Raw genomic sequence first — 26,807 nt, forward strand, 5'->3', positions numbered from 1 at the left:
GCTAAGCAAGTCAATGACCAGCATAGCAATACATGACCTCGCCAAATGGCCAATGAGGAAGTAAGGTTAAAGTGAAAGATTTGGATTGAAGCAGCAATGCTGGATCAACACTGACAAGGGTTCGAGATATTAATTTAGTACCAAGATATATTTTGTGGAACAGACTAGACTCTTGTGTTGGCTGCCTGGATGATATATTTTGTGGACCAGACTAGACTCTTGTGTTGGCTGCCTGGATGATATATTTTGTGGAACAGACTAGACTCTTGTGTTGGCTGCCTGGATGATATATTTTGTGGACCAGACTAGACTCTTGTGTTGGCTGCCTGGATGATATATTTTGTGACCAGACTAGACTCTTGTGTTGGATGCCTGTATGATACATTTTGTGGACCAGACTAGACTCTTGTGTTGGCTGCCTGAAAGATATATTTTGTGGACCAGACTAGACTCTTGTGTTGGCTGCCTGGAAGATATATTTTGTGGACCAGACTAGACTCTTGTGTTCGCTGCCTGGAAGATATATTTTGTGGACCAGACTAGACTCTTGTGTTGGCTGCCTCGATGATATATTTTGTGGACCAGACTAGACTCTTGTGTTGGCTGCCTGGATGATATATTTTGTGACCAGACTAGACTCTTGTGTTGGATGCCTGTATGATACATTTTGTGGACCAGACTAGACTCTTGTGTTGGCTGCCTGAAAGATATATTTTGTGGACCAGACTAGACTCTTGTGTTGGCTGCCTGGATGATATATTTTGTGGACCAGACTAGACTCTTGTGTTGGCTGCCTGGATGATATATTTTGTGACCAGACTAGACTCTTGTGTTGGATGCCTGTATGATACATTTTGTGGACCAGACTAGACTCTTGTGTTGGCTGCCTGAAAGATATATTTTGTGGACCAGACTAGACTCTTGTGTTGGCTGCCTGGAAGATATATTTTGTGGACCAGACTAGACTCTTGTGTTCGCTGCCTGGAAGATATATTTTGTGGACCAGACTAGACTCTTGTGTTCGCTGCCTGGAAGATATATTTTGTGGAACAAACTAGAATCTTGTGTTGGCTGCCTGGATGATATATTTGGTGGAACAGACTAGACTCTTGTGTTGGCTGCCTGGATGATATATTTTGTGGACTATACTAGACTCTTGTGTTGGCTGCCTGGAAGATATATTTTGTGGACCAGACTAGATTCTTGTGTTGGCTGCCTGGAAGATATATTTCGTGGACCAGACTAGACTCTTGTGTTGGCTGCCTGGAAGATATATTTTGTGGACCAGACTAGATTCTTGTGTTGGCTGCCTGGAAGATATATTTTGTGGACCAGACTAGAATCTTGTGTTGGCTGCTTGGATGATATATTTGGTGGAACAGACTAGACTCTTGTGTTGGCTGCCTGGAAGATATATTTTGTGGACCAGACTAGACTCTTGTGTCGGCTGCCTGGAAGATATATTTTGTGGACCAGACTAGACTCTTGTGTTGGCTGCCTGGAAGATATATTTTGTGGACCAGACTAGACTCTTGTGTTGGCTGCCTGGAAGATATATTTTGTGGACCAGACTAGACTCTTGTGTTGGCTGCCTGAAAGATATATTTTGTGGACCAGACTAGACTCTTGTGTTGGCTGCCTGGAAGATATATTTTGTGGACCAGACTAGACTCTTGTGTTGGCTGCCTGAAAGATATATTTTGTGGACCAGACTAGACTCTTGTGTTGGCTGCCTGGAAGATATATTTTGTGGACCAGACTAGACTCTTGTGTTGGCTGCCTGGATGATATATTTTGTGGACCAGACTAGACTCTTGTGTTGGCTGCCTGGAAGATATATTTTGTGGACCAGACTAGACTGTTGTGTTGGCTGCCTGGATGATATATTTTGTGGAACAGACTAGACTCTTGTGTTGGCTGCCTGGAAGATATATTTTGTGGACCAGACTAGACTCTTGTGTTGGCTTCCTGGAAGATATATTTTTTGGACCAGACTAGACTCTTGTGTTGGCTGCCTGGAAGATATATTTTGTGGACCAGACTAGACTCTTGTGTTGGCTGCCTGGAAGATATATTTTGTGGACCAGACTAGACTCTTGTGTTGGCTGCCTGGATGATATATTTTGTGGACCAGACTAGACTCTTGTGTTGGCTGCCTGGAAGATATATTTTGTGGACCAGACTAGACTCTTGTGTTGGCTGCCTGGATGATATATTTTGTGGACCAGACTAGACTCTTGTGTTGGCTGCCTGGATTATATATTTTTGGACCAGACTAGACTCTTGTGTTGGCTGCCTGGAAGATATATTTTGTGGACCAGACTAGACTCTTGTGTTGGCTGCCTGGAAGATATATTTTGTGGACAAGACTAGACTCTTGTGTTGGCTGCCTGGATTATATATTTTTTGGACCACACTAGACTCTTGTGTTGGCTGCCTGGATGATATATTTTGTGGACCAGACTAGACTCTTCTGTTGGCTGCCTGGATGATATATTTTGTGGACCACACTAGACTCTTGTGTTGGCTGCCTGGATGATATATTTTGTGGACCACACTAGACTCTTGTGTTGGCTGCCTGGATTATATATTTTTTGGAACAGACTAGACTCTTGTGTTGGCTGCCTGGATGATATATTTTGTGGACCACACTAGACTCTTGTGTTGGCTGCCTGGATGATATATTTTGTGGACCAGACTAGACTCTTCTGTTGGCTGCCTGGATGATATATTTTGTGGACCAGACTAGACTCTTGTGTTGGCTGCCTGGATGATATATTTCGTGGCCCAGACTAGACTCTTGTGTTGGCTACCTGGAAGATATATTTTGTGGACCAGACTAGACTCTTGTGTTGGCTTCCTGGAAGATATATTTTGTGGACCAGACTAGACTCTTGTGTTGGCTGCCTGGATGATATATTTTGTGGGCCAGACTAGACTCTTGTGTTGGCTGCCTGGAAGATATATTTTGTGGACCAGACTAGACTCTTGTGTTGGCTGCCTGGATGAAATATTTTGTGGACCAGACTAGACTCTTGTGTTGGCTGCCTGGAAGATATATTTTGTGGACCAGACTAGACTCTTGTGTTGGCTGCCTGGATGATATATTTTGTGGGCCAGACTAGACTCTTGTGTTTGCTTCCTAGAAGATATATTTTGTGGACCAGACTAGACTCTTGTGTTGGCTGCCTGGAAGATATATTTTGTGAACCAGACTAGACTCTTGTGTTGGCTGCCTGGATTATATATTTTGTGGACCAGACTAGACTCTTGTGTTGGCTGCCTGGATGATATATTTTGTGGACCAGTATAGACTCTTGTGTTGGCTGCCTGGAAGATATATTTTGTGGACCAGACTAGACTCTTGTGTTGGATGCCTGTATGATATATTTTGTGGACCAGACTAGACTCTTGTGTTGGCTGCCTGGATGATATATTTTGTGAACCAGACTAGACTCTTGTGTTGGCTGCCTGGATGATATATTTTGTGGACCAGACTAGACTCTTGTGTTGGCTGCCTGGAAGATATATTTTGTGGACAAGACTAGACTCTTGTGTTGGCTGCCTGGATGATATATTTTGTGGAAAAGACTAGACTTTTGTGTTGGCTGCCTGGATGATATATTTTGTGGACCAGACTAGACTCTTGTGTTGGCTGCCTGGATGATATATTTTGTGGGCCAGACTAGACTCTTGTGTTTGCTTCCTGGAAGATATATTTTGTGGACCAGACTAGACTCTTGTGTTGGCTGCCTGGAAGATATATTTTGTGGACCAGACTAGACTCTTGTGTTGGCTGCCTGGATGATATATTTTGTGAACCAGACTAGACTCTTGTGTTGGCTGCCTAAAAGATATATTTCGTGGACCAGACTAGACTCTTGTGTTGGCTGCCTGGAAGATATATTTTGTAGACCAGATTAGACTCTTGTGTTGGCTGCCTGGATGATATATTTTGTGGACTAGAGTAGACTCTTGTGTTGGCTGACTGGATGATATATTTTGTGAACTAGACTAGACTCTTGTGTTGGCTGCCTGGAAGATATATTTTGTGGACCAGATAAGACTCTTGTGTTGGCTGCTTGGAAGATATATTTTGTGGACCAGACTAGACTCTTGTGTTGGCTGCCTGGAAGATATATTTTGTGGACCAGACTAGACTCTTCTGTTGGCTGCCTGAAAGATATATTTTGTGGACCAAACTAGACTCTTGTGTTGGCTACCTGGAAGATATATTTTGTGGACCAGACTAGACTCTTGTGTTGGCTACCTGGATGATATATTTTGTGGACCAGACTAGACTCTTCTGTTGGCTGCCTGGATGATATATTTTTTGGGCCAGACTAGACTCTTGTGTTGGCTTCCTGGAAGATAAATTTTGTTGACCAGACTAGACTCTTGTGTTGGCTGCCTGGATGATATATTTTGTGGGCCAGACTAGACTCTTGTGTTGGCTTCCTGGAAGATATATTTTGTGCACCAGACTAGACTCTTGTGTTGGCTACCTGGATGATATATTTTGTGGACCAGACTAGACTCTTGTGTTGGCTGCCTGGAAGATATATTTTGTGGACCAGACTAGACTCTTGTGTTGGCTGCCTGGATGATATATTTTGTGGACCAGACTAGACTCTTGTGTTGGCTGCCTGGATTATATATTTTTGGACCAGACTAGACTCTTCTGTTGGCTGCCTGGATGATATATTTTTTGGGCCAGACTAGACTCTTGTGTTGGCTTCCTGGAAGATAAATTTTGTGGGCCAGACTAGACTCTTGTGTTGGCTGCCTGGATGATATATTTTGTGGACCAGACTAGACTCTTGTGTTGGCTGCCTGGATGATATATTTTGTGGACCAGACTAGACTCTTCTTTTGGCTGCCTGGATGATATATTTTGTGGGCCAGACTAGACTCTTGTGTTGGCTTCCTGGAAGATATATTTTGTGGACCAGACTAGACTCTTGTGTTGGCTGCCTGGATGATATATTTTGTGGACCAGACTAGACTCTTGTGTTGGCTGCCTGGATTATATATTTTTGGACCAGATTAGACTCTTGTGTTGGCTGCCTGGATGATATATACTGTGGACCAGACTAGACTCTTGTGTTGGCTGCCTGGATGATATATTTTGTGGACCAGACTAGACTCTTGTGTTGGCTGCCTGGATGATATATTTTGTGGACAAGACTAGACTCTTGTGTTGGCTGCCTGGATGATATATTTTGTGGACCAGACTAGACTCTTGTGTTGGCTGCCTGGAAGATATATTTTGTGGACCAGACTAGACTCTTGTGTTGGCTGCCTGGAAGATATATTTTATGGACCAGACTAGACTCTTGTGTTGGATGCCTGGATGATATATTTTGTGGACCAGTCTAGACTCTTGTGTTGGCTGCCTGAAAGATATATTTTGTGGACTAGACTAGACTCTTGTGTTGGCTGCCTGGAAGATATATTTTGTGGACCAGATAAGACTCTTGTGTTGGCTGCTTGGAAGATATATTTTGTGGACCAGACTAGACTCTTGTGTTGGCTGCCTGGATGATATATTTTGTGAACCAGACTAGACTCTTGTGTTGGCTGCCTGGATGATATATTTTGTGGACCAGACTAGACTCTTGTGTTGGCTGCCTGGATGATATATTTTGTGGACCAGACTAGACTCTTGTGTTGGCTGCCTGGATGATATATTTTGTGGACCAGACTAGACTCTTGTGTTGGATGCCTGGATGATATATTTTGTGGACCAGACTAGACTCTTGTGTTGGCTGCCTGGATGATATATTTTGTGGACCAGACTAGACTCTTGTGTTGGCTGCCTGGATGATATATTTTGTGGACCAGACTAGACTCTTGTGTTGGCTGCCTGGATGATATATTTTGTGGACCAGACTAGACTCTTGTGTTGGCTGACTGAAAGATATATTTCGTGAACCAGACTAGACTCTTGTGTTGGCTGCCTGGAAGATATATTTTGTGGACCAGATAAGACTCTTGTGTTGGCTGCTTGGAAGATATATTTTGTGGACCAGACTAGACTCTTGTGTTGGCTGCCTGGAAGATATATTTGGTGGAACAGACTAGACTCTTGTGTTGGCTGCCTGGATGATATATTTTGTGGACCAGACTAGACTCTTGTGTTGGCTGCCTGGAAGATATATTTTGTGGACAAGACTAGACTCTTGTGTTGGCTGCCTGGATTATATATTTTGTGGACCAGACTAGACTCTTGTGTTGGCTGCCTGGATGATATATTTTGTGGACCAGACTAGACTCTTCTGTTGGCTGCCTGGATGATATATTTTGTGGACCAGACTAGACTCTTGTGTTGGCTGCCTGGATGATATATTTCGTGGCCCAGACTAGACTCCTGTGTTGGCTACCTCGAAGATATATTTTGAGGACCAGACTAGACTCTTGTGTTGGCTTCCTGGAAGATATATTTTGTGGACCAGACTAGACTCTTGTGTTGGCTGCCTGGATGATATATTTTGTGGGCCAGACTAGACTCTTGTGTTGGCTGCCTGGAAGATATATTTTGTGGACCAGACTAGACTCTTGTGTTGGCTGCCTGGATGAAATATTTTGTGGACCAGACTAGACTCTTGTGTTGGCTGCCTGGAAGATATATTTTGTGGACCAGACTAGACTCTTGTGTTGGCTGCCTGGATGATATATTTTGTGGACCAGACTAGACTCTTGTGTTGGCTGCCTGGAAGATATATTTTGTGAACCAGACTAGACTCTTGTGTTGGCTGCCTGGATTATATATTTTGTGGACCAGACTAGACTCTTGTGTTGGCTGCCTGGATGATATATTTTGTGGACCAGTATAGACTCTTGTGTTGGCTGCCTGGAAGATATATTTTGTGGACCAGACTAGACTCTTCTGTTGGCTGCCTGGATGATATATTTTGTGGGCCAGACTAGACTCTTGTGTTGGCTTCCTGGAAGATATATTTTGTGGACCAGACTAGACTGTTGTGTTGGCTGCCTGGAAGATATATTTTGTGGACAAGACTAGACTCTTGTGTTGGATGCCTGGATTATATATTTTGTGGACCAGACTGGACTCTTGTGTTGGCTGCCTGGATGATATATTTTGTCGACCAGACTAGACTCTTCTGTTGGCTGCCTGGATGATATATTTTGTGGACCAGACTAGACTCTTGTGTTGGCTGCCTGGATGATATATTTTGTCGACCAGACTAGACTCTTGTGTTGGCTGCATGGATGATATATTTTGTTGACCAGACTAGACTCTTGTGTTGGCTGCCTGGATGATATATTTTGTGGACCAGACTAGACTCTTGTGTTGGCTGCCTGGAAGATATATTTTGTGGACCACACTAGACTCTTGTGTTGGCTGCCTGGATGATATATTTTGTGGACCAGACTAGACTCTTGTGTTGGCTTCCTGGAAGATATATTTTGTGGACCAGACTAGACTCTTGTGTTGGCTGCCTGGAAGATATATTTTGTGAACCAGACTAGACTCTTGTGTTGGCTGCCTGGATTATATATTTTGTGGACCAGACTAGACTCTTGTGTTGGCTGCCTGGATGATATATTTTGTGGACCAGTATAGACTCTTGTGTTGGCTGCCTGGAAGATATATTTTGTGGAGCAGACTAGACTCTTCTGTTGGCTGCCTGGATGATATATTTTGTGGGCCAGACTAGACTCTTGTGTTGGCTTCCTGGAAGATATGTTTTGTGAACCAGACTAGACTCTTGTGTTGGCTGCCTGGAAGATATATTTTGTGGACCAGACTAGACTCTTGTGTTGGCTGCCTGGATGATATATTTTGTGGACAAGACTAGACTCTTGTGTTGGCTGCCTGGATTATATATTTTGTGGACCAGACTAGACTCTTGTGTTGGCTGCCTGGAAGATATATTTTGTGGACCAGACTAGACTCTTGTGTTGGCTACCTGGATGATATATTTTGTGGACCAGACTAGACTCTTCTGTTGGCTGCCTGGATGATATATTTTTTGGGCCAGACTAGACTCTTGTGTTGGCTTCCTGGAAGATATATTTTGTGGACCAGACTAGACTCTTGTGTTGGCTGCCTGGATGATATATTTTGTGGGCCAGACTAGACTCTTGTGTTGGCTTCCTGGAAGATATATTTTGTGCACCAGACTAGACTCTTGTGTTGGCTACCTGGATGATATATTTTGTGGACCAGACTAGACTCTTGTGTTGGCTGCCTGGAAGATATATTTTGTGGACCAGACTAGACTCTTCTGTTGGCTGCCTGGATGATATATTTTGTGGGCCAGACTAGACTCTTGTGTTGGCTGCCTGGATGATATATTTTGTGGACCAGACTAGACTCTTGTGTTGGCTGCCTGGATGATATATTTTGTGGACCAGACTAGACTCTTCTGTTGGCTGCCTGGATGATATATTTTGTGGGCCAGACTAGACTCTTGTGTTGGCTTCCTGGAAGATATATTTTGTGGACCAGACTAGACTCTTGTGTTGGCTGCCTGGATGATATATTTTGTGGACCAGACTAGACTCTTGTGTTGGCTGCCTGGATTATATATTTTTGGACCAGATTAGACTCTTGTGTTGGCTGCCTGGATGATATATTTTGTGGACCAGACTAGACTCTTGTGTTGGCTGCCTGGATGATATATTTTGTGGACCAGACTAGACTCTTGTGTTGGCTGCCTGGATGATATATTTTGTGGACCAGACTAGACTCTTGTGTTGGCTGCCTGGATGGTATATTTTGTGGACCAGACTAGACTCTTGTGTTGGCTGCCTGGATGATATATTTTGTGGACCAGACTAGACTCTTGTGTTGGATGCCTGGATCATATATTTTGTGGACCAGACTAGACTCTTGTGTTGGCTGCCTGGATGATATATTTTGTGGACCAAACTAGACTCTTGTGTTGGCTGCCTGGATGATATATTTTGTGGACCAGACTAGACTCTTGTGTTGGCTGCCTGGATGATATATTTTGTGGACCAGACTAGACTCTTGTGTTGGCTGACTGAAAGATATATTTCGTGGACCAGACTAGACTCTTGTGTTGGCTGCCTGGATGATATATTTTGTGGACTAGACTAGACTCTTGTGTTGGCTGCCTGGATGATATATTTTGTGGACTAGACTAGACTCTTGTGTTGGCTGCCTGGAAGGTATATTTTGTGGACCAGATAAGACTCTTGTGTTGGCTGCTTGGAAGATATATTTTGTGGACCAGACTAGACTCTTGTGTTGGCTGCCTGGAAGATATATTTTGTGGACCAGACTAGACTCTTGTATTGGCTGCCTGGATGATATATTTTGTGGACTAGACTAGACTCTTGTGTTGGCTGCCTGGATGATATATTTTGTGGACCAGACTAGACTCTTGTGTCGGCTGCCTGGATGATATATTTTGTGGACCACACTAGACTCTTGTGTTGGCTGCCTGGATGATATATTTTGTGGACCAGACTAGACTCTTGTGTTGGCTTCCTGAAAGATATATTTTGTGGACCAGACTAGACTCTTTTGTTGGCTGCCTGGAAGATATATTTTGTGGACCAGACTAGACTCTTGTGTTGGCTGCCTGAAAGATATATTTTTTGGACCAGACTAGACTCTTGTGTTGGCTGCCTGGAAGATATATCTTGTGGACCAGACTAGACTCTTGTGTTGGCTGCCTGGAAGATATATTTTGTGGACCAGACTAGACTCTTGTGTTGGCTGCCTCGATGATATATTTTGTGGAACAGACTAGACTCTAGTGTTAGCTGCCTGGATGATATATTTTGTAGACCAGACTAGACTCTTGTGTTGGCTGCCTGGATGATATATTTTTTGGACCAGACTAGACTCTTGTGTTGACTGCCTGGATGATATATTTTGTGGACCAGACTAGACTCATGTGTTGGCTGCCTGGATGATATATTTTGTGGAACAGACTAGACTCTTGTGTTGGCTGCCTGGATGATATATTTTGTGGACCTGACTAGACTCTTGTGTTGGCTGCCTGGATGATATATTTTGTGGACCAGACTAGACTCTTTTGTTGGATGCCTGGATGATATATTTTGTGGACCAGACTAGACTCTTGTGTTGGATGCTTGAAAATATATTTTGTGGACCAGACTAGACTCTTGTGTTGGCTGCCTGGATTATATATTTTGTGGGCCAGACTAGACTCTTGTGTTGGCTGCCTGGATTATATATTTTGTGGACCAGACTAGACTCTTGTGTTGGCTGCCTGGATGATATATTTTGTGGACCAGTATAGACTCTTGTGTTGGCTGCCTGGAAGATATATTTTGTGGACCAGACTAGACTCTTCTGTTGGCTGCCTGGATGATATATTTTGTGGGCCAGACTAGACTCTTGTGTTGGCTTCCTGGAAGATATATTTTGTGGACCAGACTAGACTCTTGTGTTGGCTGCCTGGAAGATATATTTTGTGGACAAGACTAGACTCTTGTGTTGGCTGCCTGGATTATATATTTTGTGGACCAGACTAGACTCTTGTGTTGGCTGCCTGGATGATATATTTTGTGGACCAGACTAGACTCTTCTGTTGGCTGCCTGGATGATATATTTTGTGGACCAGACTAGACTCTTGTGTTGGCTGCCTGGATGATATATTTTGTCGACCAGACTAGACTCTTGTGTTGGCTGCCTGGATGATATATTTTGTTGACCAGACTAGACTCTTGTGTTGGCTGCCTGGATGATATATTTTGTGGACCAGACTAGACTCTTGTGTTGGCTGCCTGGAAGATATATTTTGTGGACCACACTAGACTCTTGTGTTGGCTGCCTGGATGATATATTTTGTGGACCAGACTAGACTCTTGTGTTGGCTGCCTGAAAGATATATTTTGTGGACCAGACTAGACTCTTGTGTTGGCTGCCTGGAAGATATATTTTGTGGACCAGACTAGACTCTTGTGTTGGCTGCCTGAAAGATATATTTTTTGGACCAGACTAGACTCTTGTGTTGGCTGCCTGGAAGATATATTTTGTGGACCAGACTAGACTCTTGTGTTGGCTGCCTGGAAGATATATTTTGTGGACCAGACTAGACTCTTTTGTTGGCTGCCTCGATGATATATTTTGTGGAACAGACTAGACTCTAGTGTTAGCTGCCTGGATGATATATTTTGTGGACCAGACTAGACTCTTGTGTTGGCTGCCTGGATGATATATTTTTTGGACCAGACTAGACTCTTGTGTTGACTGCCTGGATGATATATTTTGTGGACCAGACTAGACTCATGTGTTGGCTGCCTGGATGATATATTTTGTGGAACAGACTAGACTCTTGTGTTGGCTGCCTGGATGATATATTTTGTGGACCTGACTAGACTCTTGTGTTGGCTGCCTGGATGATATATTTTGTGGACCAGACTAGACTCTTTTGTTGGATGCCTGGATGATATATTTTGTGGACTAGTTTAGACTCTTGTGTTGGCTGCCTGGAAGATATATTTTGTGGACCAGACTAGACTCTTGTGTTGGCTGCCTGCATGATATATTTTGTCGACCAGACTAGACTCTTGTGTTGGCTGCCTGGATGATATATTTTGTTGACCAGACTAGACTCTTGTGTTGGCTGCCTGGATGATATATTTTGTGGACCAGACTAGACTCTTGTGTTGGCTGCCTGGAAGATATATTTTGTGGACCACACTAGACTCTTGTGTTGGCTGCCTGGATGATATATTTTGTGGACCAGACTAGACTCTTGTGTTGGCTGCCTGAAAGATATATTTTGTGGACCAGACTAGACTCTTGTGTTGGCTGCCTGGAAGATATATTTTGTGGACCAGACTAGACTCTTGTGTTGGCTGCCTGGAAGATATATTTTGTGGACCAGACTAGACTCTTGTGTTGGCTGCCTGAAAGATATATTTTGTGGACCAGACTAGACTCTTGTGTTGGCTGCCTGGAAGATATATTTTGTGGACCAGACTAGACTCGTGTGTTGGCTGCCTGGAAGATATATTTTGTGGACCAGACTAGACTCTTGTGTTGGCTGTCTGGATGATATATTTTGTGGACCAGACTAGAATCTTGTGTTGGCTGCCTGAAAGATATATTTTGTGGACCAGTCTAGACTCTTGTGTTGGCTGCCTGGAAGATATATTTTGTGGGCCAGACTAGACTCTTGTGTTGGCTGCCTGGAAGATATATTTTGTGGACCAGACTTGACTCTTGTGTTGGCTGCCTGGAAGATATATTTTGTGGACCAGACTAGACTCTTGTGTTGGCTGCTTGGAAGATATATTTTGTGGACCAGACTAGACTCTTGTGTTGGCTGCCTGGATGATATATTTTGTGGGCCAGACTAGACTCTTGTGTTGGCTGCCTGGAAGATACATTTTGTGGACCAGACTAGACTCTTGTGTTGGCTGCCTGGATGATATATTTTGTGGACCAGACTAGACTCTTGTGTTGGCTGCCTGGATGATATATTTTGTGGAACATACTAGACTCTTGTGTTGGCTGCCTAGATGATATATTTTGTGGACCAGACTAGACTCTTGTGTTGGCTGCCTGGATGATATATTTTGTGGACCAGACTAGACTCTTGTGTTGGCTTCCTGGATGATATATTTTGTGGACCAGACTAGAATCTTGTGTTGGCTGCCTGGATGATATATTTTGTGGACCAGACTAGACTCTTGTGTTGGCTGCCTGGATGATATATTTTGTGGACTAGACTAGACTCTTGTGTTGGCTGCCTGGAAGATATATTTTGTGGACCAGACTAGACTCTTGTGTTGGCTGCCTGGAAGATATATTTTGTGGACCAGACTAGACTCTTGTGTTGGCTGCCTGGAAGATATAATTTGTGGACCAGACTAGACTCTTCTGTTGGCTGCCTGGATGATATATTTTGTGGACCAGACTAGACTCTTGTGTTGGCTGCCTGGAAGATATATTTTGTGGACCAGACTAGACTCTTCTGTTGGCTGCCTGGAAGATATATTTTGTGGACCAGACTAGACTCTTGTGTTGGCTGCCTGGAAGATATATTTTTATGGACCAGACTAGACTCTTCTGTTGGCTGCCTGGAAGATATATTTTGTGGACCAGACTAGACTCTTGTGTTGGCTGCCTGGAAGATATATTTTGTGGACCAGACTAGACTCTTGTGTTGGCTGCCTGGAAGATATATTTTGTGGACCAGACTAGACTCTTGTGTTGGCTGCCTGGAAGATATATTTTGTGGACCAGACTAGACTCTTGTGTTGGCTGCCTGGAAGATATATTTTGTGGAACAAACTAGAATCTTGTGTTGGCTGCATGGATGATATATTTTGTGGACCAGACTAGACTCTTGTGTTGGCTGCCTGGAAGATATATTTTGTGGACCAGACTAGACTCTTGTGTCGGCTGCCTGGATGATATAGTTTGTGGGCCAGACTAGACTCTTGTGTTGGCTGCCTGGATGATATATTTTGTGGACTAGACTAGACTCTTGTGTCGGCTGCCTGGATGATATATTTTGTGGACCAGACTAGACTCTTGTGTTGGCTGCCTGGAAGATATATTTTGTGGACCAGACTAGACTCTTGTGTTGGCTGCCTGGAAGATATATTTTGTGGACCAGACTAGACTCTTGTGTTGGCTGCCTGAAAGATATATTTTGTGGACCAGACTAGACTCTTGTGTTGGCTGCCTGGAAGATATATTTTGTGGACCAGACTAGACTCGTGTGTTGGCTGCCTGGAAGATATATTTTGTGGAACAAACTAGAATCTTGTGTTGGCTGTCTGGATGATATATTTTGTGGACCAGACTAGAATCTTGTGTTGGCTGCCTGAAAGATATATTTTGTGGGCCAGACTAGACTCTTGTGTTGGCTGCCTGGAAGATACATTTTGTGGACCAGACTAGACTCTTGTGTTGGCTGCCTGGATGATATATTTTGTGGACCAGACTAGACTCTTGTGTTGGCTGCCTGGATGATATATTTTGTGGAACATACTAGACTCTTGTGTTGGCTGCCTAGATGATATATTTTGTGGACCAGACTAGACTCTTGTGTTGGCTGCCTGGATGATATATTTTGTGGACCAGACTAGACTCTTGTGTTGGCTTCCTGAATGATATATTTTGTGGACCAGACTAGAATCTTGTGTTGGCTGCCTGGATGATATATTTTGTGGACCAGACTAGACTCTTGTGCTGGCTGCCTGGATGATATATTTTGTGGACTAGACTAGACTCTTGTGTTGGCTGCCTGGAAGATATATTTTGTGGACCAGACTAGACTCTTGTGTTGGCTGCCTGGAAGATATATTTTGTGGACCAGACTAGACTCTTGTGTTGGCTGCCTGGAAGATATAATTTGTGGACCAGACTAGACTCTTCTGTTGGCTGCCTGGATGATATATTTTGTGGACCGACTAGACTCTTGTGTTGGCTGCCTGGAAGATATATTTTGTGGAACAAACTAGAATCTTGTGTTGGCTGCCTGGATGATATATTTTGTGGACCTGACTAGACTCTTGTGTTGGCTGCCTGGAAGATATATTTTGTGGACCAGACTAGACTCTTGTGTTGGCTGCCTGGAAGATATATTTTGTGGAACAAACTAGAATCTTGTGTTGGCTGCCTGGATGATATATTTTGTGGACCTGACTAGACTCTTGTGTTGGCTGCCTGGATGATATATTTTGTGGAACAGACTAGACTCTTGTGTTGGCTGCCTGGAAGATATATTTTGTGGACCAGACTAGACTCTTGTGTTGGCTGCCTGGAAGATATATTTTGTGGAACAAACTAGAATCTAGTGTTGGCTGCCTGGATGATATATTTTGTGGACCAGACTAGACTCTTGTGTTGGCTGCCTGGAAGATATATTTTGTGGACCAGACTAGACTCTTGTGTTGGCTGCCTGAAAGATATATTTTGTGGGCCAGACTAGACTCTTGTGTCGGCTGCCTGGATGATATATTTTGTGGACCAGACTAGACTCTTGTGTTGGCTGCCTGGAAGATATATTTTGTGGACCAGACTAGACTCTTGTGTTGGCTGCCTGGATGATATATTTTGTGGACCAGACTAGACTCTTGTGTTGGCTGCCTGGATGATATATTTTGTGGACCAGACTAGACTCTTGTGTTGGCTGCCTGAAAGATATATTTTGTGGACCAGACTAGATTCTTGTGTTGGCTGCCTGGAAGATATATTTTGTGGACCAGACTAGACTCTTGTGTTGGCTGCCTGGAAGATATATTTTGTGGACCAGACTAGACTCTTGTGTTGGCTGCCTGGAAGATATATTTTGTGGGCCAGACTAGACTCTTGTGTTGGCTGCCTGGATGATATATTTTGTGGACCAGACTAGACTCTTGTGTTGGCTGCCTGGAAGATATATTTTGTGGACCAGACTAGACTCTTGTGTCGGCTGCCTGGATGATATATTTTGTGGGCCAGACTAGACTCTTGTGTTGGCTGCCTGGAAGATACATTTTGTGGACCAGACTAGACTCTTGTGTCGGCTGTCTGGATGATATATTTTGTTGACCAGACTAGACTCTTGTGTTGGCTGCCTGGATGATATATTTTGTGGACCAGACTAGACTCTTGTGTTGGCTGCCTGGATGATATATTTTGTGGGCTAGACTAGACTCTTGTGTTGGCTGCCTGGATGATATATTTTGTGGACCAGACTAGACTCTTGTGTTGGCTGCCTGGAAGATATATTTTGTGGACCAGACTATACTCTTGTGTTGGCTGCCTGGATGATATATTTTGTGGACCAGACTAGAATCTTGTGATGGCTGCCTGGAAGATATATTTTGTGGACCAGACTAGACTCTTGTGTTGGCTGCCTGGAAGATATATTTTGTGGACCAGACTAGACTCTTGTGTTGGCTGCCTGGAAGATATATTTTGTGGACCAGACTAGATTCTTCTGTTGGCTGCCTGGATGATATATTTTGTGGACCAGACTAGATTCTTCTGTTGGCTGCCTGGAAGATATATTTTGTGGACCAGACTAGACTCTTGTGTTGGCTGCCTGGAAGATATATTTTGTGGATCAGACTAGACCCTTCTGTTGGCTGCCTGAAAGATATATTTTGTGGACCAGACTAGACTCTTGTGTTGGCTACCTGGATGATATATTTTGTGGACCAGACTAGACTCTTATTTTGGCTGCCTGGATGATATATTTTGTGGGCCAGACTAGACTCTTGTGTTGGCTTCCTGGAAGATATATTTTGTGGACCAGACTAGACTCTTGTGTTGGCTGCCTGGATGATATATTTTGTGGGCCAGAGTAGACTCTTGTGTTGGCTGCCTGGAAGATATATTTTGTGGACCAGACTAGACTCTTGTGTTGGCTGCCTGGATGATATATTTTGTGGACCAGACTAGACTCTTGTGTTGGCTGCCTGGAAGATATATTTTGTGGACCAGACTAGACTCTTCTGTTGGCTGCCTGGATGATATATTTTGTGGGCCAGACTAGACTCTTGTGTTGGCTGCCTGGATGATATATTTTGTGGACCAGACTAGACTCTTGTGTTGGCTGCCTGGATGATATATTTTGTGGACCAGACTAGACTCTTCTGTTGGCTGCCTGGATGATATATTTTGTGGGCCAGACTAGACTCTTGTGTTGGCTGCCTGGAAGATATATTTTGTGGACCAGACTAGACTCTTCTGTTGGCTGCCTGAAAGATATATTTCGTGGACCAGACTAGACTCTTGTGTTGGCTACCTGGAATATATTTTTTGTGGACCAGACTAGACTCTTGTGTTGGCTGCCTGGATGATATATTTTGTGGACCAGACTAGACTCTTGTGTTGGCTGCCTGGATGATATATTTTGTGGACTATACTAGACTCTTGTGTTGGCTGCCTGGAAGATATATTTTGTGGACCAGACTAGATTCTTGTGTTGGCTGCCTGGAAGATATATTTTGTGGACCAGACTAGACTCATGTGTTGGCTGCCTGGATGATATATTTTGTGGACCAGACTAGACTCTTGTGTTGGCTGCCTGGATGATATATTTTGTTGACCAGACTAGACTCTTGTGTTGGCTGCCTGGATGATATATTTTGTCGACCAGAGTAGACTCTTGTGTTGGCTGCCTGGATGATATATTTTGTGGACCAGACTAGACTCTTGTGTTGGCTGCCTGGATGATATATTTTGTGGACCAGACTAGACTCTTGTGTTGGATGCCTGGATAATATATTTTGTGGTCCAGACTAGACTCTTGTGTTGGCTGCCTGGATGATATATTTTGTGGACCAGACTAGACTCTTGTGTTGGCTGCCTGGATGATATATTTTGTGGACCAGACTAGACTCTTGTGTTGGCTGCCTGGATGATATATTTTGTGGACTAGACTAGACTCTTGTGTTGGCTGCCTGTATGATATATTTTTTGGACCAGACTAGACTCTTGTGTTGGCTGCCTGGATGATATATTTTGTGGACCAGACTAGACTCTTGTGTTGGCTGCCTGTATGATATATTTTGTGGACTAGACTAGACTCTTGTGTTGGCTGCCTGGAAGATATATTTTGTGGACCAGATAAGACTCTTGTGTTGGCTGCTTGGAAGATATATTTTGTGGACCAGACTAGACTCTTGTGTTGGCTGCCTGAAAGATATATTTTGTGGACCAGACTAGACTCTTCTGTTGGCGGCCTGAAAGATATATTTTGTGGACCAAACTAGACTCTTGTGTTGGCTACCTGGAAGATATATTTTGTGGACCAGACTAGACTCTTGTGTTGGCTACCTGGATGATATATTTTGTGGACCAGACTAGACTCTTCTTTTGGCTGCCTGGATGATATATTTTTTGGGCCAGACTAGACTCTTGTGTTGGCTTCCTGGAAGATATATTTTGTGGGCCAGACTAGACTCTTGTGTTGGCTTCCTGGAAGATATATTTTGTGGACAAGACTAGACTCTTGTGTTGGCTGCCTGGATGATATATTTTGTGGACCAGACTAGACTCTTCTGTTGGCTGCCTGGAAGATATATTTTGTGGACCAGACTAGACTCTTGTGTTGGCTGCCTGGATGATATATTTTGTGGACCAGACTAGACTCTTCTGTTGGCTGCCTGGATGATATATTTTGTGGGCCAGACTAGACTCTTGTGTTGGCTGCCTGGAAGATATATTTTGTGGACCAGACTAGACTCTTCTGTTGGCTGCCTGAAAGATATATTTCGTGGACCAGACTAGACTCTTGTGTTGGCTACCTGGAATATATTTTTTGTGGACCAGACTAGACTCTTGTGTTGGCTGCCTGGATGATATATTTTGTGGACCAGACTAGACTCTTGTGTTGGCTGCCTGGATGATATATTTTGTGGACTATACTAGACTCTTGTGTTGGCTGCCTGGAAGATATATTTTGTGGACCAGACTAGATTCTTGTGTTGGCTGCCTGGAAGATATATTTTGTGGACCAGACTAGACTCATGTGTTGGCTGCCTGGATGATATATTTTGTGGACCAGACTAGACTCTTGTGTTGGCTGCCTGGATGATATATTTTGTTGACCAGACTAGACTCTTGTGTTGGCTGCCTGGATGATATATTTTGTCGACCAGAGTAGACTCTTGTGTTGGCTGCCTGGATGATATATTTTGTGGACCAGACTAGACTCTTCTGTTGGCTGCCTGGATGATATATTTTGTGGGCCAGACTAGACTCTTGTGTTGGCTGCCTGGAAGATATATTTTGTGGACCAGACTAGACTCTTCTGTTGGCTGCCTGAAAGATATATTTCGTGGACCAGACTAGACTCTTGTGTTGGCTACCTGGAATATATTTTTTGTGGACCAGACTAGACTCTTGTGTTGGCTGCCTGGATGATATATTTTGTGGACCAGACTAGACTCTTGTGTTGGCTGCCTGGATGATATATTTTGTGGACTATACTAGACTCTTGTGTTGGCTGCCTGGAAGATATATTTTGTGGACCAGACTAGATTCTTGTGTTGGCTGCCTGGAAGATATATTTTGTGGACCAGACTAGACTCATGTGTTGGCTGCCTGGATGATATATTTTGTGGACCAGACTAGACTCTTGTGTTGGCTGCCTGGATGATATATTTTGTTGACCAGACTAGACTCTTGTGTTGGCTGCCTGGATGATATATTTTGTCGACCAGAGTAGACTCTTGTGTTGGCTGCCTGGATGATATATTTTGTGGACCAGACTAGACTCTTGTGTTGGCTGCCTGGATGATATATTTTGTGGACCAGACTAGACTCTTGTGTTGGATGCCTGGATAATATATTTTGTGGTCCAGACTAGACTCTTGTGTTGGCTGCCTGGATGATATATTTTGTGGACCAGACTAGACTCTTGTGTTGGCTGCCTGGATGATATATTTTGTGGACCAGACTAGACTCTTGTGTTGGCTGCCTGGATGATATATTTTGTGGACTAGACTAGACTCTTGTGTTGGCTGCCTGTATGATATATTTTTTGGACCAGACTAGACTCTTGTGTTGGCTGCCTGGATGATATATTTTGTGGACCAGACTAGACTCTTGTGTTGGCTGCCTGTATGATATATTTTGTGGACTAGACTAGACTCTTGTGTTGGCTGCCTGGAAGATATATTTTGTGGACCAGATAAGACTCTTGTGTTGGCTGCTTGGAAGATATATTTTGTGGACCAGACTAGACTCTTGTGTTGGCTGCCTGAAAGATATATTTTGTGGACCAGACTAGACTCTTCTGTTGGCGGCCTGAAAGATATATTTTGTGGACCAAACTAGACTCTTGTGTTGGCTACCTGGAAGATATATTTTGTGGACCAGACTAGACTCTTGTGTTGGCTACCTGGATGATATATTTTGTGGACCAGACTAGACTCTTCTTTTGGCTGCCTGGATGATATATTTTTTGGGCCAGACTAGACTCTTGTGTTGGCTTCCTGGAAGATATATTTTGTGGGCCAGACTAGACTCTTGTGTTGGCTTCCTGGAAGATATATTTTGTGGACAAGACTAGACTCTTGTGTTGGCTGCCTGGATGATATATTTTGTGGACCAGACTAGACTCTTCTGTTGGCTGCCTGGAAGATATATTTTGTGGACCAGACTAGACTCTTGTGTTGGCTGCCTGGATGATATATTTTGTGGACCAGACTAGACTCTTCTGTTGGCTGCCTGGATGATATATTTTGTGGGCCAGACTAGACTCTTGTGTTGGCTTCCTGGAAGATATATTTTGTGGACCAGACTAGACTCTTGTGTTGGCTGCCTGGATGATATATTTTGTGGACCAGACTAGACTCTTGTGTTGGCTGCCTGGATTATATATTTTTGGACCAGATTAGACTCTTGTGTTGGCTGCCTGGATGATATATTTTGTGGACCAGACTAGACTCTTGTGTTGGCTGCCTGGATGATATATTTTGTGGACCAGACTAGACTCTTGTGTTGGCTGCCTGGAAGATATATTTTGTGTACCAGACTAGACTCTTGTGTTGGATGCCTGGATGATATATTTTGTGGACCAGTCTAGACTCTTGTGTTGACTGCCTGAAAGATATATTTTGTGGACCAGACTAGACTCTTGTGTTGGCTGCCTGGATGATATATTTTGTGGACCAGACTAGACTCTTGTGTTGGATGCCTGGATGATATATTTTGTGGACCAGACTAGACTCTTGTGTTGGCTGCCTGGATGATATATTTTGTGGACCAAACTAGACTCTTGTGTTGGCTGCCTGGATGATATATTTTGTGGACCAGACTAGACTCTTGTGTTGGCTGCCTGGATGATATATTTTGTGGACCAGACTAGACTCTTGTGTTCGCTGACTGAAAGATATATTTTGTGGACCAGACTAGACTCTTGTGTTGGCTGCCTGGATGATATATTTTGTGGACTAGACTAGACTCTTGTGTTGGCTGCCTGGAAGATATATTTTGTGGACCAGACTAGACTCTTGTGTTGGCTGCCTGGAAGATATATTTTGTGGACCAGACTAGATTCTTCTGTTGGCTGCCTGAAAGATATATTTTGTGGACCAAACTAGACTCTTGTGTTGGCTACCTGGAAGATATATTTTGTGGACCAGACTAGACTCTTGTGTTGGCTACCTGGATGATATATTTTGTGGACCAGACTAGACTCTTCTGTTGGCTGCCTGGATGATATATTTTTTGGGCCAGACTAGACTCTTGTGTTGGCTTCCTGGAAGATATATTTTGTGGACCAGACTAGACTCTTGTGTTGGCTGCCTGGATGATATATTTTGTGGGCCAGACTAGACTCTTGTGTTGGCTTCCTGGAAGATATATTTTGTGCACCAGACTAGACTCTTGTGTTGGCTACCTGGATGATATATTTTGTGGACCAGACTAGACTCTTGTGTTGGCTGCCTGGAAGATATATTTTGTGGACCAGACTAGACTCTTCTGTTGGCTGCCTGGATGATATATTTTGTGGGCCAGACTAGACTCTTGTGTTGGCTGCCTGGATGATATATTTTGTGGACCAGACTAGACTCTTGTGTTGGCTGCCTGGATGATATATTTTGTGGACCAGACTAGACTCTTCTGTTGGCTGCCTGGATGATATAGTTTGTGGGCCAGACTAGACTCTTGTGTTGGCTTCCTGGAAGATATATTTTGTGGACCAGACTAGACTCTTGTGTTGGCTGCCTGGATGATATATTTTGTGGACCAGACTAGACTCTTGTGTTGGCTGCCTGGATTATATATTTTTGGACCAGATTAGACTCTTGTGTTGGCTGCCTGGATGATATATTTTGTGGACCAGACTAGACTCTTGTGTTGGCTGCCTGGATGATATATTTTGTGGACCAGACTAGACTCTTGTGTTGGCTGCCTGGAAGATATATTTTGTGGACCAGACTAGACTCTTGTGTTGGATGCCTGGATGATATATTTTGTGGACCAGTCTAGACTCTTGTGTTGGCTGCCTGAAAGATATATTTTGTGGACTAGACTAGACTCTTGTGTTGGCTGCCTGGAAGATATATTTTATGGACCAGATAAGACTCTTGTGTTGGCTGCTTGGAAGATATATTTTGTGGACCAGACTAGACTCTTGTGTTGGCTGCCTGGATGATATATTTTGTGTCCCAGACTAGACTCTTGTGTTGGCTGCCTGGATGATATATTTTGTGGACCAGACTAGACTCTTCTTTTGGCTGCCTGGATGATATATTTTGTGGACCAGACTAGACTCTTGTGTTGGCTGCCTGGATGATATATTTTGTGGACCAGACTAGACTCTTGTGTTGGCTGCCTGGATGATATATTTTGTGGACCAGACTAGATTCTTGTGTTGGCTGCCTGGATGATATATTTTGTGGACCAGACTAGACTCTTGTGTTGGATGCCTGGATGATATATTTTGTGGACCAGACTAGACTCTTGTGTTGGCTGCCTGGATGATATATTTTGTGGACCAAACTAGACTCTTGTGTTGGCTGCCTGGATGATATATTTTGTGGACCAGACTAGACTCTTGTGTTGGCTGCCTGGATGATATATTTTGTGGACCAGACTAGACTCTTGTGTTCGCTGACTGAAAGATATATTTCGTGGACCAGACTAGACTCTTGTGTTGGCTGCCTGGATGATATATTTTGTGGACTAGACTAGACTCTTGTGTTGGCTGCCTGGAAGATATATTTTGTGGACAAGATAAGACTCTTGTGTTGGCTGCTTGGAAGATATATTTTGTGGACCAGACTAGACTCTTGTGTTGGCTGCCTGGAAGATATATTTTGTGGACCAGACTAGACTCTTGTATTGGCTGCCTGGATGATATATTTTGTGGACTAGACTAGACTCTTGTGTTGGCTGCCTGGAAGATATATTTTGTGGACCAGACTAGACTCTTGTGTCGGCTGCCTGGATGATATATTTTGTGGGCCAGACTAGACTCTTGTGTTGGCTGCCTGGAAGATATATTTTGTGGACCAGACTAGACTCTTGTGTTGGCTGCCTGGAAGATATATTTTGTGGACCAGACTAGACTCTTGTGTTGGCTGCCTGGATGATATATTTTGTGGACCAGACTAGACTCTTGTGTTGGCTGCCTGGATGATATATTTTGTGGACCAGACTAGACTCTTCTGTTGGCTGCCTGAAAGATATATTTCGTGGACCAGACTAGACTCTTGTGTTGGCTACCTGGAAGATATATTTTGCGGACCAGACTAGACTCTTGTGTTGGCTTCCTGGAAGATATATTTTGTGGACCACACTAGACTCTTGTGTTGGCTGCCTGGAAGATATATTTTGTGGACCAGACTAGACTCTTGTGTTGGCTGCCTGGAAGATATATTTTGTGGACCAGACTAGACTCTTGTGTTGGCTGCCTGAAAGATATATTTTTTGGACCAGACTAGACTCTTGTGTTGGCTGCCTGGAAGATATATTTTGTGGACCAGACTAGACTCTAGTGTTAGCTGCCTGGATGATATATTTTGTGGACCAGACTAGACTCTTGTGTTGACTGCCTGGATGATATATTTTGTGGACCAGACTAGACTCATGTGTTGGCTGCCTGGATGATATATTTTGTGGAACAGACTAGACTCTTGTGTTGGCTGCCTGGATGATATATTTTGTGGACCTGACTAGACTCTTGTGTTGGCTGCCTGGATGATATATTTTGTGGACCAGACTAGACTCTTTTGTTGGATGCCTGGATGATATATTTTGTGGACCAGACTAGACTCTTGTGTTGGATGCTTGAAAATATATTTTGTGGACCAGACTAGACTCTTGTGTTGGCTGCCTGGATGATATATTTTGTGGGCCAGACTAGACTCTTGTGTTGGCTTCCTGGAAGATATATTTTGTGGACCAGACTAGACTCTTGTGTTGGCTGCCTGGATGATATATTTTGTGGACCAGACTAGACTCTTGTGTTGGCTGCCTGGATGATATATTTTGTGGACCAGACTAGACTCTTGTGTTGGCTGCCTGGATGATATATTTTGTGGACCAGACTAGACTCTTGTGTTGGCTGCCTGGAAGATATATTTTGTGGACCAGACTAGACTCTTGTGTTGGCTGCCTGGATGATATATTTTGTGGACCAGACTAGACTCTTGTGTTGGCTGCCTGGATGATATATTTTGTGGACCAGACTAGACTCTTGTGTTGGCTGCCTGGAAGATATATTTTGTGGACCAGACTAGACTCTTGTGTTGGCTGCCTGGAAGATATATTTTGTGGACCAGACTAGACTCTTGTGTTGGCTGCCTGGAAGATATATTTTGTGGACCAGACTAGACTCTTGTGTTGGCTGCCTGGAAGATATATTTTGTGGACCAGACTAGACTCTTGTGTTGGCTGCCTGGAAGATATATTTTGTGGACCAGACTAGACTCTTGTGTTGGCTGCCTGGATGATATATTTTGTGGACCAGACTAGACTCTTGTGTTGGCTGCCTGGAAGATATATTTTGTGGACCAGACTAGACTCTTGTGTTGGCTGCCTGGAAGATATATTTTGTGGACCAGACTAGACTCTTCTGTTGGCTGCCTGGAAGATATATTTTGTGGACCAGACTAGACTCTTGTGTCGTAGATTAAATCTAGCATTTAAATCTGTTTTTTTTTAAAAAACTTTTAATCTCCTACCTTTTCCGTCACCAAAACGTGTGACTAACGTTTGTCTGCAGTCGTTTGCCTCATTACGTGATGACCCTCGACTCTCACACACATAAATACTGAAGCACTCTGTATCTCTCAGTAAAATTATCAAAATTGGATTGACCACAGGAATAGGATTGGCAGGTGGTCGATAATTCATTTTAGCCTGTCAATTAATGTCGTATTTATTTCCGAGACTGTTTATATATATGCCAATATTGAAACTTGGTTAAATATTTTAAAGAAATTATGCTAGCACTATTTAAGATAGTTTACATATATATATATATATATATATATATATATATATATATATATATATATATATATATTTATTTATTTATATATACACATATATATTTATACACCCACACACACGCACACACAGATATACGGACAAGATTGCAAAACTATATTTATCCGACTCCGCAATTTGTAAAAATCTCGAATTTTTTTTTACGATTACAATACTTCCTCTGTACGAGAAAGTAAAAAAAATGGCTTAGATACGGGCAAGATTGCAAAACGATGGAAAACGGGGTTATAACAGGATTATTTTCCACGATTACAAAAAAATCCAAATTTAGTGCTGTGTCGACAAGCCCGCGTGTGTAATGGATTATTTAACATTTTTGACAGATTGGGTATTAGTTTTATTTCATTTAGCACAACTTTTTACATTCGGACTTCTATAAAATTAACGGTTTTTTTAAACAACTGCATCGATATTAGGGTTACATATAGTCGTTACCTGACTCTGAATAATACTGTTATGATTAGATAACTTAGTTACCTGGCTCTGAATAATACTGTTATGATTAGATAACTTAGTTACTTGGCTCTGAATAATACTGTTATGATTAGATAACTTAGTTACCTGGCTCTAAATAATACTGTTATCATTAGATAACTTAGTTACCTGGCTCCGAATAATACTGTTATCATTAGATAACTTAGTTACCTGGCTCTGAATAATACTGTTATGATTAGATAACTTAGTTACCTGACTCTGAATAATACTGTTATGATTAGATAACTTAGTTACCTGGCTCTGAAAAATACTGTTATGATTAGATAACTTAGTTACCTGGCTCTGAATAATACTGTTATGATTAGATAACTTAGTTACCTGGCTCTGAATAATACTGTTATGATTAGATAACTTAGTTACCTGGCTCTGAATAATACTGTTATCATTAGATAACTTAGTTACCTGGCTCTGAATAATACTGTTATAATTAGATAACTTAGTTACTTGGCTCTGAATAATACTGTTATGATTAGATAACTTAGTTACCTGGCCCTCAATAATACTGTTATGATTAGATAACTTAGTTACCTGGCTGTGAATAATACTGTTATGATTAGATAACTTAGTTACCTGTCTCTGAATAATACTGATATGATTAGATAACTTAGTTACCTGGCTCTGAATAATACTGTTATGATTAGATAACTTAGTTACCTGGCTCTGAATAATACTGTTATAATTAGATAACTTAGTTACTTGGCTCTGAATAATACTGTTATGATTAGATAACTTTGTTACCTGACTCTGAATAATACTGTTATGATTAGATAACTTAGTAACCTGGCTCTGAATAATACTGTTATGATTAGATAACTTAGTTACCTGGCTCTGAATAATACTGTTATGATTAGATAACTTAGTTACCTGGCTCTGAATAATACTGTTATGATTAGAAAACTTAGTTACCTGGCTCTGAATAATACTGTTATGATTAGATAACTTAGTCACCTGACTCTGAATAATACTGTTATGATTAGATAACTTAGTTACCTGGCCCTGAATAATGCCGTTTACAATCTTAACGTCACACCAATATCCTCTGACCATTAAAAGACCGACGTCAAAGATTATTATCTGGTATGTAGTGCCCTCGTTTGGAACAAAGTTTATTTTTGGAGGATTGCGGTAAACTTCAGATCCTCGCTAGAAAATGAAATGTCTTCATATTTAGTTAGATTTTTTAAAATTAAAAAATATAGTAAAAGCAGTAATATACATATTTTCCAAACTGTATCTCTTTTAAAAACGGATAATCTGTTTGAAAAGTAATTAATCATTTGCGTTGAAAAATGTGTTACTGTTAAATTTTAGCTAAATTAAATCTTTATTTAATTATTTTACTGCGTAATTGTAATGCAGAACAAAA

General features: G+C 42.5%; 1 protein-coding gene across 1 annotated transcript in view; it reads right to left on the bottom strand.

Moving 5' to 3' along the window:
* LOC131958213 (uncharacterized) overlaps positions 1–26,573 on the bottom strand; it is a 50,093-nt gene extending 23,520 nt beyond the window's left edge. Inside the window, exons 1-2 of the mRNA XM_059323105.1 lie at positions 26,432–26,573; positions 24,619–24,796 (exon numbers count right to left, since the gene is read on the bottom strand). Coding sequence (XP_059179088.1) covers positions 24,619–24,796; positions 26,432–26,488 — 235 coding nt within the window. The 5' untranslated portion in view covers positions 26,489–26,573. The remainder of the gene's footprint in view (positions 1–24,618; positions 24,797–26,431) is intronic.
* Between the last annotated feature and the right edge of the window lie 234 nt (positions 26,574–26,807).

Source organism: Physella acuta, unplaced genomic scaffold (genome assembly GCF_028476545.2).
Source record: "Physella acuta isolate Inbredline_101_S28 unplaced genomic scaffold, ASM2847654v3 ptg000084l, whole genome shotgun sequence".
Taxonomy (NCBI): domain Eukaryota; kingdom Metazoa; phylum Mollusca; class Gastropoda; family Physidae; genus Physella; species Physella acuta.